This window comes from Podarcis melisellensis (genome assembly GCF_964234715.1).
Source record: "Podarcis melisellensis genome assembly, chromosome: 9".
Lineage (NCBI taxonomy): Eukaryota > Metazoa > Chordata > Lepidosauria > Squamata > Lacertidae > Podarcis > Podarcis melisellensis.
The window spans coordinates 67,134,202-67,149,034 of NC_138541.1; the positions used below are offsets into that span (position 1 = coordinate 67,134,202).

The window sequence follows — 14,833 nt, forward strand, 5'->3', positions numbered from 1 at the left end:
GCAATTTGAAATACAGAGCGGTAAAAGGTTTGCCCACAGCCTTTCCATTTGTCTCCTGCCCAAGGTTTCACCCTTCGTTATTACTCAAGAGAAGCACTTTCTTTCCCCCTCCTTATCTGTTTATGTTATGTGTGGAAAACAGAGGGAAAGAAACGCTTAATTCATAAAATCATAGAACTGTAGAATTAGGGACCACGATCGATCGTGATCTAGTCCAAGCCCCCTGCAATGCAGGAATCTTTTGCCTAATGCAGCTCTCAAACCCACAACCCTGAGAGATGGAGAATCTGAAGGCAGCCCTGTTTAGGGAAGTTTTTCATGTCTGATGTTTTATAGTGCTTTTGATATTCTGTTGGGAGCCGCCCGGAGTGGCTGGGGAAACCCATTCAGATGGGCGGCGGATAAAAAATATATGATGATGATGCCTCAACGGAGGCCTTGCGAGTTTTAAAAGCCAAATCCTGAACTTGAGAAGGATCTAACAAATAACCTTTTATGGCACAAGCCGCAGAAAATAACAATTTTGTTGTTTTTTTCTCCAATTTTTTAAAATTTGTTTTTACATTATAAACAAACACATAGCAAACATAAATCATAGCCTTATTGAAAATTATTAACATTGTTAAGTGACTTCCTCGCTTCCCCTTGGTTGAATTTCATTGCATATCCTTTTAACGGTTTTCCAAATCACAGTTCTTCTAAAATTTAACTCAAACATTAACATCCTTAGATCTTCACATGATGAAATTAAACATATTAATCCCTCACTTCACATTTAATATTTTAATGTTCCATTATTTTAATGTTGTATTTTTTTTTTGTTTTTAAGTCGTAATCATTCATCTTGTTCTTATTATTGCTTGTAAGCCGCTTTGAGCCCGGCCTTGGCTGAGGAGGGCGGGGTATAAATAAAAAATTATTATTATTATTAATATTATTATTATTATTATTATTATTATTATTATTATTATTATTAATAAAATCCTAAGCCAATTAAGTATCTGCAAGCTGTTTTCGGTTAATTTGACTTAACATATTTAACTAAGGAATCATTAAATTTAACCCACTCTTCCTGATACTCCTGATGCGCAGCAAATAACAAATTTGAGGCGCCTCCAGGGTCGCCTATGGCGCACCCCTAGGCTTGGCACAAGTATCTGCCTCGCGAATAAACGGAAGGTCACAGAGGGCTGAAGCAATAAAATGATGTTGCCTGTATTAAGGACCCTCCCCTTCCCATCTGTAGCCTCCGGCGGGCCGTCTTTTTATTTTATTTCTTTATTTAAAAAGCAGACGGGAACTCATGCGCATGCCGGAACGCCAGTGCTGGGGGTTGAGGTTTCCGACCGGAGCTTTAGCCCCGGCCGTACCTCCTCCTCCTCTCCTCGCGGCTGCCGAGGCCGCTTCCTTCCGGCCGCCATTTTAGCTTGAGCTTTCCCTTGCCTCTCTCTCTCTCTCTCTCTCCCCCCATCTCCCTCTCTCTCCGCGGCCTCCTCGCGGCCGCCTGCCCTGCCGCCCCCGGCCATGTCCAAGCGCCACCGCCTCGACCTCGGGGAGGACTACGGCTCCAACAAGAAGCGGCTCGCCGCCCCCGATGGGTAAGGAGGAGGAGGAGGAGAAGCGGCGGCGCCTCTCCGCTCGACGAGCACGTTCCTGCTCTCCGGCTCCCTCAGCGCCGTTGTTCGGCGAGGAGGCCGCGCTGGGCGGAGGGAGCCGGCGGCCCCTGCTCCCCGCCCGACGCGCTGCGGCCTCCCTGGAGGAGGCTGGCCCGCAGCCAGGCCGGGCCGGCGGCCCCTTTGTGTCCCTCGGCGCTGCCAAGGCTCCCTTTCCGCGCGGGCTCCGTGCGCGCCCCCGGCTCGCTCTTAAAACCGCCAGTTCTTCGTCGCGGTTGCTTTTATTATTATTATTTATTATTATTATTATTATTATTATTATTTATTGTTATCTCCCTCACGACGGGAAAATGCAAATTCTTCGTCGCGGCTGCTGCTATTATTACTATTATTGTTATTATTATACTCTCCCTCACGACGGGAAAATGCAAATTCTGCTGCTATTAATGTTAATAATAATAATAATAGCAACAGCAGCAACGAAGAATTTGCATTTTCCCGTCGTGAGGGAGATTATAATTATAGTAATAATAATATCATTTCCCTCACGACGGGAAAATGCAAATTCTTCGTCGCGGCGGCTGCTATTATTACTATTATTGTTGTTGTTATTATTATTATACTCTCCCTCACGACGGGAAAATGCAAATTCTGCTGCTATTAATGTTAATAATAATAATAATAGCAACAGCAGCAACGAAGAATTTGCATTTTCCCGTCGTGAGGGAGATTATAATTATAGTAATAATAATATCATTTCCCTCACGACGGGAAAATGCAAATTCTTCGTTGCGGCTGCTGCTATTATTATTATTATTATTATTATTATTATTATTATTATTATTATTATTATTATCATTATCTTCCTCACGACGGGAAAATGCAAATGAGAATCGACTAAAATATGGGGGGGCAGACATAATCTATCTCAAGACTCGGCACACGCGCTCCGTCTGAATGACCATGCCGATCCACTTCCAGCCTCCTCAAATATTTTATTTTTTTTGTGGGGGTGGGGAAAGAAAGGGACCTCGGCCCTTAGGAGTTGGCTCTTATGATGAGAATATAAAATGCATAATCGAAAGTTTTGTGTTCCCCACATAACCCCCCCCCCCAACTAAAAGCCAACTAAAAAGACCAGCAGGGCTTCAGAAAGCACATGGTTTTGTGTTTCTCTGTTGTGGGACTACAATTCCCATCATCCCTAGCTAAGCAAGGCCAGTGGTCAGAGGTGGTGGAAGTTGTAGTCCCCACAATAGCTGGGGGGGGGGGCAAGTTTGAGAAGCACTGAATTGTAGGGGGTGTTGCTTACGCATTGTGCCAGTTTTATGGAGGAAGGCTGTACAGTGGATGCTTGGGTTGTGAACGTGATCCGTGCGAGAGGCACGTCCGCAACCCACAGCGCCGCATTGCGCACGCACGGGTTGCGTTTCGGCGCTTCTGCGCATGCACAAAGCGTGATTTCTGCGCATGTGCGAGTGCTGAAACCCAGAAGTAACCCGTTCCGGTACTTCTGGGTTTCGGTGTGTCCGTAACCCGAAAACGTGCAACCTGAAGCGTCTGTAACCCGAGGTATGACTGTAGTGAGAAAACCAGGGTTCAGCCTCTATTCCATGTCCAGCTGGGAAATGTTTAGAAATCTGGAGAGCCACTTCCACTTCAGTGTGGACACAACACTGATAGGGGTGTGGGGGGATAGATTATTGTTCTAACAAAAGGGTACCTTTGTTTGGCTTTGTTTTTCTTTTTGTGCTTTGGAGACCAGCATGTTTCGTAGATGGGAGCCCATTTCACCCGATATTTTATGTTACTTTGTTGGGAGTGCAGCCATCATTGTCCCTGACCATGGGCCATACTGACTAGGTCTGATGGGAGCTGCTGTCCCAATAAGTATTAGAAGCACCACAGGTTCCTCACCTTGGTAAGTGTGTGCACACATGTATTCTCAAGTACAGTGGTACCTTGGGTTACATACGCTTCAGGTTACAGACTCCAGTAACCTAGAAATAGTACCTCGGGTTAAGAACTTTGCTTCAGGATAAGAACAGAAATCGCACGGCGGCGGCAGGAGACTCCATTAGTTAAAATGGTGCTTCAGGTTAAGAACTGTTTCAGTTTAAGAACGGACCTCCGGAACGAATTAAGTACGTAACCAGAAGTACCACTGTACAGAGATAAAAGGGAGTGGGGTCGGGGGAAGGCGTGTTGTACAGAGTTAGGCAGAATGTTTAAAATAGTGATGTGAGTGGCTCTATGGTCTAAACCCTGACTATTGGTCCTGATAGCTAGGGATGATGGGAGTTGAAGTCCAACAACTGCTGGAGACCCAAGTTTCAGAAAGGCTGCTTTATCCTATTACTGCTAAGTTCACTCAGGAACCTTTGGTGAGGGACTTTGTTGAAGTACAGGCTATGACTATTTTATGGCCTTACATGGGGGGGGGTGTGTGCTCAGGATCATTGCCTGCATTTAATGTCCATTGGATAACATCCACAACACAGCCAGGACATGGATATTATGTTGTTCTGTGTAGGTTCGTATGGCATATACTGGGCATTTTCCTTTTGCATGTCACTTGATTCATGAATGGAAACATTTTCATATGTTGCAAAGCATATGTTGCACAGATTCTGCACAGGCCCTTGGCTATACCTGACACTGATAGTTTGATGTTGAAGCCAGTCATCAGGACTCCATGAGTTCTTTTGAGGGAGGCCAGTAACACTTCTGTCCTGGAAGCGTTGGGGTAACCTTTAATAATAATAATTCTGCAAAGGTCTTTTCATAAATGGAGAAAAGCTAGTGCAATGCCAATACAGATAGGGGTCTTTGTATTTCAACAGTGTGAATATTCCATAACACTAGTGCCCCCAATACAAAAAGGCTTGCCTCTGCATCACCGCAAGCCAAAAATCATTAGGTCGTGGCAAAACTAATTGGGAACCATTTGATCTTAAACTTAATGCCCTTAACAAGCTATTGGGTAAGGGGAAGGATTCAGTCATTCAGGTAACTGGTTCAGAATCGTTTCGGGCTTTGTAAGTATATAATTTGATCTTGAAATCAGCTTAATGGCTAATAGGCAGTTCAGACCCCTGAGGATAAACATGATATGTTTTCATAAGGACCACCTCTCAGACTCTGCATTATGGACCAGCTGCAGCATCTGGACCATCCATAAGGAAAGCCCCATAAGGCTTTCACAGTAGTCTAAACATGGGGTATTCCTGTCCAGTAAAATGACACAGTTTATATACTGGAGGAAGCTGGCAATAGGCACTCTTTGCCATGGAGATCACTGTGTGTGTGTTCCATCAGAGGGAATGCAGTCCCATCTAGAATAGCCAAAATGCCTCATTCTGACCTGAGACCCACTACTCATCGTGTCTCTGACGTAAAGGTAAAGGGACTCCTGACTGTTAGGTCCAGTCGCGGGCGACTGGGTTGTGGTGCTCATCTCGCTTTACTGGCTGAGGGAGCTGGTGTACAGCTTCCGGGTCATGTGGCCAGCATGACTAAGCCGCTTCTGGTGAACCAGAGCAGTGCACGGAAATGCCGTTTACCTTCCCACTGGAGTGGTACCTATTTATCTACTTGCACTTTGACGTGCTTTCGAACTGCTAGGTTGGCAGGATGGCACTTGTGTACTAAGCCTTAAATGGGTCCAAGAATCTAAAAGAAACCTTCCCTGGAATTACTTGAAATACATGCCCAACAGACTGCTGGACCAAATTCCCTCCTCCACTGAAATATGGTTGATAATATGCTTACGAATATTGAGAGGCAGGTGAATTTAAACTTCCATCTTGCACACTGGTCGTATAGGTATGCACAGTTTCAGTGATGTAGCTTAAATGTTGAGTTGTGTGAGTGAACTAGGTTGCCTGACAGCCACGTCCCTATTATAACTAGGATTGGTGTTTGGTCAGAAAAAAACTTGGTTAATGGACCATTCAAATATTCTGAAATATTTTTTTTGGCTGGGGGACAGGAAGAGTGAGTGGGGTGGGGAAGCTGCCAGAGGGTGGTGCCCATGATACCCTCTTAAAATTCCTAGCGACCTACATCCTCAAAATGATCGGGAACCCTTGCTTTTATACAAATTTGTGTGTGCTGTGACATCAAAAGTGGTTTGGCTGGAGCATTTTTAGGCATTTCATCTTCCACTTCAGGCAACTGTCCAAGAGGGTAAAATTTTGACTGGCTAGTACAGGCTGGGTAGCTGACTTTCCTAGACTTGCACCATTTTGATGGCGGGCTGTATATGTTTTATGCTTCTCTGAATTTTGTATTGCTATTCCTGTTCAGAAATGCATGTAGTGTTTGTTTTTTTGCTATATATTAATCCTTCATTTCCCCCACAGAGGTCAGGGTATGAGCATTTGTCACAGGAACGTCGTAGGTCAGGGAACATGTGCACATTAATGAGAAACTTATAAAGTCTTGAATGGTGCAGGGCTTGGGAACAAGGGGCTTTCCATTGTACTGTAGCTACCAGCTGATACCACAAAAATGTTACTGGCCACTTAGCAAGGACATTCTTAACTTCAGGGAATATTTGATCGTACATACATGTGGCCATATAATAGATAGTTGGTTGGATATTGACAACTGATCAGTTCCAGCCATTCCACCATGCTATACGGGAGAGAGATGGAACCGCAGGGCCTCTACCCACTCTGCTGATAGACCAGCAGCTTTAGGTTCTTACCAAATCATTCTATTTCAGCTGGTCAGTACAAGAGTTGGCGCCTGAGTATGCTCCTCCCTCCCTCCCTCCCTCTTCCATTTGTTTTGTGTCTTTTAGACAGTAAGCCTTAGGACAGGGACTGCCTTATCATGGAAGCCTTTTTTGACTGAAAAGCAGAACAAAAATAGGTTTAAATTTTTATTTTTTTTAACCACTATCCCAATCCTGATTTACAAAACTGATGCTTCTTAGTAGTTAGCTGTTAGTTATTTACCCTGAGCAAATGGGCTATTTTGAGGATGCTACTTTCAGACCCACAACTGTATTTGTTTGCTGGTATTCACGCAGTCCACATGTAATGGAAAAGTAATGGTTCCCACCATGAAAGCAAGTCACTGGAAGCATGTCTTCCCACTGCAAAAGGAAGCAGCTTCTGTTATGCAGCTGTGAGGAGGACACTGAAAGTTTCTATTCTATTTTAAACTAACCACCTTTCCCTGTGGGGGAAATGTGATCTGCCCAGGCGTGGGCAAGCTGTGTCGCAAGAGCTGCATGTGGTCCTCAGCCTAATTCTCCCTCTGGGGATGCCCAGAGTGGAAGGTGAGGAAATATTGGGGGGGGGGGTACACCAGAAATGGATGGTGCAGTGGGAGGAGGATAGGAAATCCTCTGAAAATGATTAGTTCAGACCTTTGGTACGAGCAAGCTGTCCTTTGGCAACTGCTGGGCAAAGAGGGGAAGGGAAGAGAAAGAAGGAAAGCCGGTGGCAGAGAAAGGAAGAAAAGATGACCCCATCCACTTTTTACTCTGGTCTTGCACCCACATATACTTTGAGAGAATGCAGACCTCGACAGAAAAGTGTTTCCTCTCTCTAGTGGCTAGTGAAAAGAGGCCAAAATCAAAGTGTGGTGTCATTTGGTCTCCAACCATAGTTTAAAAGAATCATGCTTCCCCAAGGCTTACAGTTGTTCTTTGTGTTATTGAGAAACAATGGTTTCCTATTCTGTTTCAACAGAACCAGTGGGTATGTAAAAGGTATATTTAGAGGTGGGTAATTGACTCTTTACCCACTTGCATTGCATGTGGCAATTCCATAGTTTGCAGTAGTTCATGCTCATGTGGTAATGTTGATGTGCTGCTGTACTAATAGAACAGGGGGTCCCCAACTTGTGGCCCATGGGCTGGAAGCGGCCCACGGAGGCTGTTTAATCGGCCCATGAGCTGCCCCTGAACTGAGCCTCCCACTTGGCGAGTCCCCATGTGCTGCGCTCAACTGGCGTGGCACGGGGACTCTCTTCCATTCCGCCAGAAATTGCTTCTGCACAGGCACGATTTTCAGCGTCTTTGCATGCGCAGAAGTGATTTTCGGCGCTGCGGACATGCGCAGATGCTATTTCTGGCGTCGTGCTACGCCAGCCCAGCCCACGGAGGATCTCCACGGGAGTGATCCGGTCCATGCCCGTTAAGCCTTGCTGACCCCTGTAATAGAACAGCCTGAGTCTACTCATTTTGGTTGCACACAACCATACATACATAAACTGGTGTAGGTGAAGCAGTTTCTGCAATTGGTCCTATATAGTTTGCTTATTTAAAATATTTATATACCACTTGGCAGGTGGATCTCACAAAGTAATTTTGTTTCCTACCAGTGGGGTCCGTTTTTGGTATGGTGACCCACAAGTCCAAATGTGCTTGGCATAGTGACCCATTGTTTTATTGTCACATGAATTTTTGACAATCGGTCTTCAGCAGCCATTGATTGTGTGCATTTTAACTACAAGGTTGCCTGTTTTCTAACCATTACTTGAGGCATCCAAGAAAAAAATACTGAACACCCCTATTAATGTGGAATTTTTTTGAAATATTTATAGTGCTTACAAAATTATTCAGTATTTTTATAGGAGTGTAAGAACACCAAGCATCTGATAGCTAGATATTGCTTCGTAAGCTATAAAAATATTCTTAAAACATACAGCTGCACAGGCAGTGCTAGATATAGCAAACTTAGAATATTTTTAATAGTTTTATTCACTATAAAGTCCGTTTTGGCAAGTGTAAGTGGCATGGCTGTGCTTTCATTTTGCCAACAAGTAGGTCAGTGTGGGGTTTGATGATTGTGAGACATAGTCTCAGATCATTATTAATGTATAAGATAAAGATATTATTTCTTATTTCAACTAAGCAAACTTCAAATTACCCTTGACTTAACTATTGGCTAATCCTGGCAGTAGATCCAGTGACAGTTCGCCACAAGGTGCTTATAGAGGGAGTTGTTTTGAGTGACTATAACAGCTTGCCTCTTATGGTGTGAGTGTCTTGTGATGAACTGTTACTAGATCTGCTGCCAGTCGCCAAGCATTAAAATATAAGACTGAAGCCTTTCTGCTGTACAGTTACAAGTGTCAACACAGTGTTATGCCTTTACCTTTTTAAAAATAATATGCCAAGAAGCTGTAAGAGGTATTCATCATACGAGTTAAGGATTAAAAGCCATAATTATCTGGGTTACACTTGTAAAGACTGCAACCCATTTGCAGAGGCATTGCAACCAACTAGCAGGTTGTGACACACAGGTTGGAAATACTGCTTTAAATGGCTTCAGCAAACAGCTAGAGTGGACTTCGTACTTCACATTTGTAACTGCGCACCACCTAAAAAGTAAGGAGTAGCACTAACAATATTTTTATGTATGTATGTATGTTATAGAATAAATCAACGGAAGTTATAGTATCAGTTTATCAATACTATACTATCACCAGTGCGTAACACTTGTATTTAAAGCAGGATGGTCATCTTAGTCGGTTGAATTTGCATAGCAATATAAGCATAATCTTGCCTTTAGATCACGTATATGTGAGTGTTGTAGTAGTATAATCTTAGATAATTCCCTCTTTTGTCTGGGAGAATAGCAAAAGCCTCTTTTAAGATGAGACTTGCCAAGAGAGAAGTTAAAACATCTGCTGCCTAATTAATCAGCTCAACTTTTTGATTGGTCAAAATACTTATGGTAAATTAAATGTTCCCATCTAAATTCAAAGGCATTTCCCTGGAAGTTAATGCCACATATAATATGCGTCAGTGGTTTGAAGGAGGTGGGTTGAACTAGGTTGTGCCTCCATCATAGCTAGTTAACAGCATCACCACCACTGATTCTTTGTTTCATCTACTTTGTTGACCTTTTCTCCTTTCCTGGCTGGTAAGATTCCTTTTTCTGTGTCATTGTCATATTGTGTCTTCTACTGACATCTTTGGCTTGGAAGTGCAGAAAGAGAGCCAAGCACAAATCCTTAATTTTACAGTTGTTCCCGTGTCTTTAAGCAAATTGGAGTGCAAAAGGCAGGTGGTCTTCATTATGAGAATTCTTGGATTGTGGTGCTAGGTAGAATATAGGCTGTATGTCGTTGGATGTGGGTGTTTTATCATAACAAACTTAGTATGCAGGATTATTCAAGAGATCTATGAATTGAAAAAAAATCAAACTTGATTTATATCAATAACATACATATGACCAGTTTGGATGCTTTCCAGTAGTTTCTCCAGTGATTGCAGATAGCTTCCCTTAAACACAAGACCACTGCAGATTGCCTCTTGAAACAGGCAATTTTGGGTGTCTTATAGATGTGCTCTCAATTCATATGGAGCAACGGTGAAGCCCAAGAAACATGGCCAGTGCCCTGATTGTGCACCCTAGAACACCTGTAGGAATCATATGCCTTACCTAAGGATTCAGTTGTAGATATATGGAGGTTCCTTGGCACATGTCAGCGTGGAAGAAATTTCCTGGGGTTGGGGAGTTTGAAACCCTGGCATTTAATTCCTTAGTGCTTATCTGTTTCAAATAAAAAGCTTTCATGCCCTGCATTGGTATTTTCAGACTTGCAAAGCAAGGCAGAACAGAAATTGAATACCCTAATTTTTATAGGCTTAGTTCATGCCGAAGCTGTTCTGAAAACCCAGAATGACTTGTCTATCCTTGATTATCATCATCATGGCAAATCATTCTAGAATATCTTATATAGAGGTAAAGGTAACCTAGAACCAACAGAAACATGGGCTTGTTTATTTCCAATAAGTAAATTTCGTAATAGAGAGCCTTTACTATGGTTATTTCATTGTAACTTATCTTTCTTTGTCCTGGAAATCATTTAGGAAGGATCGAGATCGTGAACGGGATCGTGATGACCGGTCCAAAGACCGTGACAGGGATCGAGATAGAGACCGTGACAGGGAAAGAGATAAGGAAAAGGATTTACGCCCATCAACCAATTCTGCACTCCTTCCTGGTGTTGGGTTGCCACCTTTAAAGCCAGCTGTTCTTCCACAGGGTATTAATCCATTTACAAATCTACCACATACACCTCGTTACTATGAAATCTTAAAGAAACGACTTCAGCTCCCTGTCTGGGAATATAAGGAAAGATTTACTGATATTCTGATCAGACACCAGTCTTTCGTACTTGTTGGTGAGACAGGTTCTGGCAAAACAACACAGGTAAGTTATTTTTCCAACCTTTATTCATTTGTAAAGATTTTGTGGTGTGCAGCAAGTGTTAAATGTTTGGAAGGATTCTGTGAAAGTATTAAGTGTTGTACTGGCAATATTTCAGTGTCCTTAACGAAATTCGCTGTGCAGTGACACATCACAGGTCTTACCCTTTTGAGCAAGATCTGTTTAATGAACCTTTCAGTTGCTTAATGACTAGAAAATGATGTAATGAGATTTCACTCTCCTCCCCCACCTCTGGTAGTCTGTCTGTCTCTTCAGGGTCTGTTACCTTTTCATAAAAGGTTCAGTGATGTTTGAATTGCTCAATACAAGCCTGTGTTAATCTACAAATAACTGCTATTCTGGTTACTTGGATGTGGTGGACTTATAATAATGGTAAGAAAGTATGGGAAGGCACTTACTCAAACCGTATTTTTCTGAAGCTGGCTACTGGCTTAATAGAAAAAACCAATGTATTCCAATTCTTTTTCACTGATAACAACTGAATTGCTTGTTTTATATCCTTTGACAGTATAAAATGACTGTTTGTTTCCTATGTAGATTGCCGTCTGGTTTGTAGTAGTGTTAGATCTAATCCTCTAGAAAGAATTATGTCGCTGATACAGGTGTGGAGAACATATTGCTCTCAAAAGTCATAGGTGCAGGGCTCATTGTTCTCTGGGAGTTCACATAAAGGACAGTATTTTAAATGGTACACAGAAACAGACTTGTTACAAGAACAAAATGTTCTGGTGTATTTGCTCTTAATTCCTCATTTCATCAGCTTTGCAACCATTGGTCCTATAGGGGTCAGTATGATTTCTGGCAGTGGTGAAGAATTTGTAGTAGAATTATAGAGTTGGAAGGGACCAAGAGGGTTATTTAGTCCAACTCTCTGCAAGGCAGGAATCTTAAGAAAACATTCACATGTGCTGGTAAAGGAATGCTTCAATACTTAATATTCAGTACATTAACATTCAGTACATTCAGAACTATCAGTTTGGGGGCATGGCCGTAAAGGAAAGAATATGGTCGCTTAAACTTTAAGCTCTACTCCAAGGCCCAGAAAAACAGCTTGGAGCTAGAGCCTGCTGTCCAGAAACCGCAAACCTTGAAGAAAGAAGAGAGGAATTGCAAAAGGATGCCGAAAATGAAAGGCCTCACTCAATTCTTTCTGCACATAGATAGAAAGCTCACTTCCCCAAGGACACTAATGCAGGCCAAAGCCAAGATGGCACCTCTCTTGAAAGAGGTGTCTCCCTCACTGGAGAAAGAAAATGGTAACAATGTCTTAAGAGAAGAATTTGCAGCCCAACAAGAAGTCATAAAGGAGCTTATTAAAAATACTCAGAAAGAACTATGCAATGGTTCCAATGGAAACGAAACTGGCAGAATGTAACAAGAGGCTTTACTCCTTAACGGAAACAACTGCAGCAACAAAAGATTAAGGCAAATTTATGGTAAAAAGTTTAAAGAATTGCAAAAAGAAAATACAGATATATGAAGATGCAGAAAATCAAAATAGGAGAATTAATTTACATTTTCATTCTTCTGAAGAGGGAGTGAAAGAGAATGATCCTCACAATTTATTGCTTCGTGGCCTGAATCACTGCTTCCAGACCTCATAATCTCGGCTGATGATTTTGAACGGTTACACAGAGCTCCCCCATGGTATAATTGTCTGCTTTGCCCGTTACAAGAAGGAGGAAATGTGGAATAAACTGAGGAACCCAATACCCATAACATATAAAACCAGCCCTGTTGCGGTGATGAAGGAACTGGATTTTGGAACACTCAAGAAAAGGAAAAACTCTCTGTGCTTGCATGATTAAACAATAAGAAGCTGGAATTAAATAATGCTTGAGTTTTCCTTCTGTCTTATCATCATGAGAGGATCAGCACAGCTCACAGCAACAAATAGACTTGAAGCAACAGATCTCCTCAACAGTCTTGGAATCAACCTGCCTCTCGCATGGCAGCTAGGAGAGGCAGTGGAAGAAGAATACTCTGACCTTTCCAATGGAAGTTGGGAGGATGCAAACAGGATAAAAAGATCTCGCAAAAGCCTGATATGTAACAGCCAAGGAGACCACTACAACACACCAAGCAGATTCCTGTGTCCTGCTTCCTGTGACAGACAGATGCCAACAACAACAACCAACATCAGACCAAGAAATATGGACTAAATTTGCACTGTTTTGGCTAACTCAGTTATCAGTAAGGCAGCCACAAGATCAACAGCCTCATTTGAAAGACTTGTAAATTCCTTCTGAGGATAAGGTCCAGATGTAACACCCACAATCTATATAGAATTCTACTCAATGCATGGGTAGGTTCACTTGACCCAATTAAACATCAACATGAATGTGATTTGGGTTATGAATTTAACCCAGGTCAGTGAAATAGACTTTGGACAAAAAAGCCTTTTAAGTCTCTTTTGGCAAGCTATAGAGAATTAACCCTAAAACTCTTATAGGTATATGAGTATATATCCAGCTGACAGTGAGAGCTGGACCATAAAGAAGGCTGATCGCCGAAGAATTGATGCTTTTGAATTATGGTGCTAGAGGAGACTCTTGAGAGTCCCATGGACTGCAAGAAGATCAAACCTATCCATTCTGAAGGAAATCAGCCCTGAGTGCTCACTGGAAGGACAGATCCTGAAGCTGAGGCTCCAATACTTTGGCCACCTCATGAGAAGAGAAGACTCCCTGGAAAAGACCCTGATGTTGGGAAAGATTGAGGGCACAAGCAGAAGGGGATGACAGAGGACGAGATGGTTGGACAGTGTTCTTGAAGCTATGAACATGAGTTTGACCAAGCTGCGGGAAGACAGGAGTGCCTGGCATACTCTGGTCCACGGGGTCATGACTAAACGACTAAACAACAACAACAACAACAACTCCTCAATGCATTGGTGGGTTCACTTGACCCAATTAAACATTGATGTGAATGTGATTTCGGTTATGAATTTGACCCAGGTCAGTGAAATAGACTTTGGACAAAAAAGCCTTTAAGTCTCTTTTGGCAAGCTATAGAGAATTAACCCTAAAACTCATACAGATAGTATATATCCAGCTGACTGTGATCCATCCCAGCGCCTCACCACATAAGTGAAGGGGCTGCCCCACACCCGGTATATATCTCCAGGTGTTGTGGGAATATACAGAAGTTCAAACATTCTGGAATTTGATACTTCAGTAAATTAATAAAATAACAAAAAATAGAAGTTGAACCAGAATTAGCCTTATTAAATTCATTTGAAGACAACAATCTGGATTTACATAATGAAAAATTAACAAGTCATTTATTACAAGTGGTGAGATGCATCATAACCAGATACTGGAAAGACCTTTCTGGTAGAAGGATAGACAATTGGTACAAAACAGTTTGGGAAACAGCCCTCATTGAGAGATTAAAAAATAAAATACAGTTGACATGTGGACAGATCAAGAAAGACTGCTTTCCTCTTATGTGATTTAAAATTTCATAATATATGCCAGTAGTTCAGAAAATGAACAATCCCCGTCATCAGCATTTGGCTCAATCTGGTTGATCTAAATTTAAATTTAAGCATAAATTACTATCTTAACTTTGAGTCAATATACCAGCACTTTATACTGTTTCATTGGTAACATATAGGAAAAATGACTATTACTCATACTTAATCTAAGCACAACCACAAGGGTTCCTCATGGACATTTTAGCTACGTGGTATTGAATGTTACCTGTTCTATCTTCCCCCTTTGTTTTTTATTTTTATTTTAACCTGTTCACAAACCAATAACTTATACATGGACTTTTTGAACCATACATTGCAGGTATTACTGCAAATTGTTTTTCCAAAAAAAAGGTGAAGAATCAGCTTTGTAGAAAAGAACTCTGCTCTAAAACAAAGAGGAAAAGTATGATGCAGTGAATATTTGTGTTCTTGTTAAAGAGTCATCAGGGTCTTACATCTTGGGTATCTAAAATACAGTACATATTTTATTATAGGCTTGGATGTTATGACTATCAAAGCTATTCATCTTTTGCATTCTCTGA

At 42.0% G+C, this 14,833-nt stretch overlaps 1 protein-coding gene across 1 annotated transcript in view; it reads left to right on the forward strand.

Annotated features, from left to right (window-relative positions):
* Positions 1-1,411: 1,411 nt before the first annotated feature.
* DHX15 (DEAH-box helicase 15) overlaps positions 1,412-14,833 on the forward strand; it is a 45,393-nt gene continuing 31,971 nt past the window's right edge. Inside the window, exons 1-2 of the mRNA XM_081924476.1 lie at positions 1,412-1,598; positions 10,453-10,795. Of these exons, the coding sequence (XP_081780602.1) occupies positions 1,525-1,598; positions 10,453-10,795 (417 nt within the window). The 5' untranslated portion in view covers positions 1,412-1,524. The remainder of the gene's footprint in view (positions 1,599-10,452; positions 10,796-14,833) is intronic.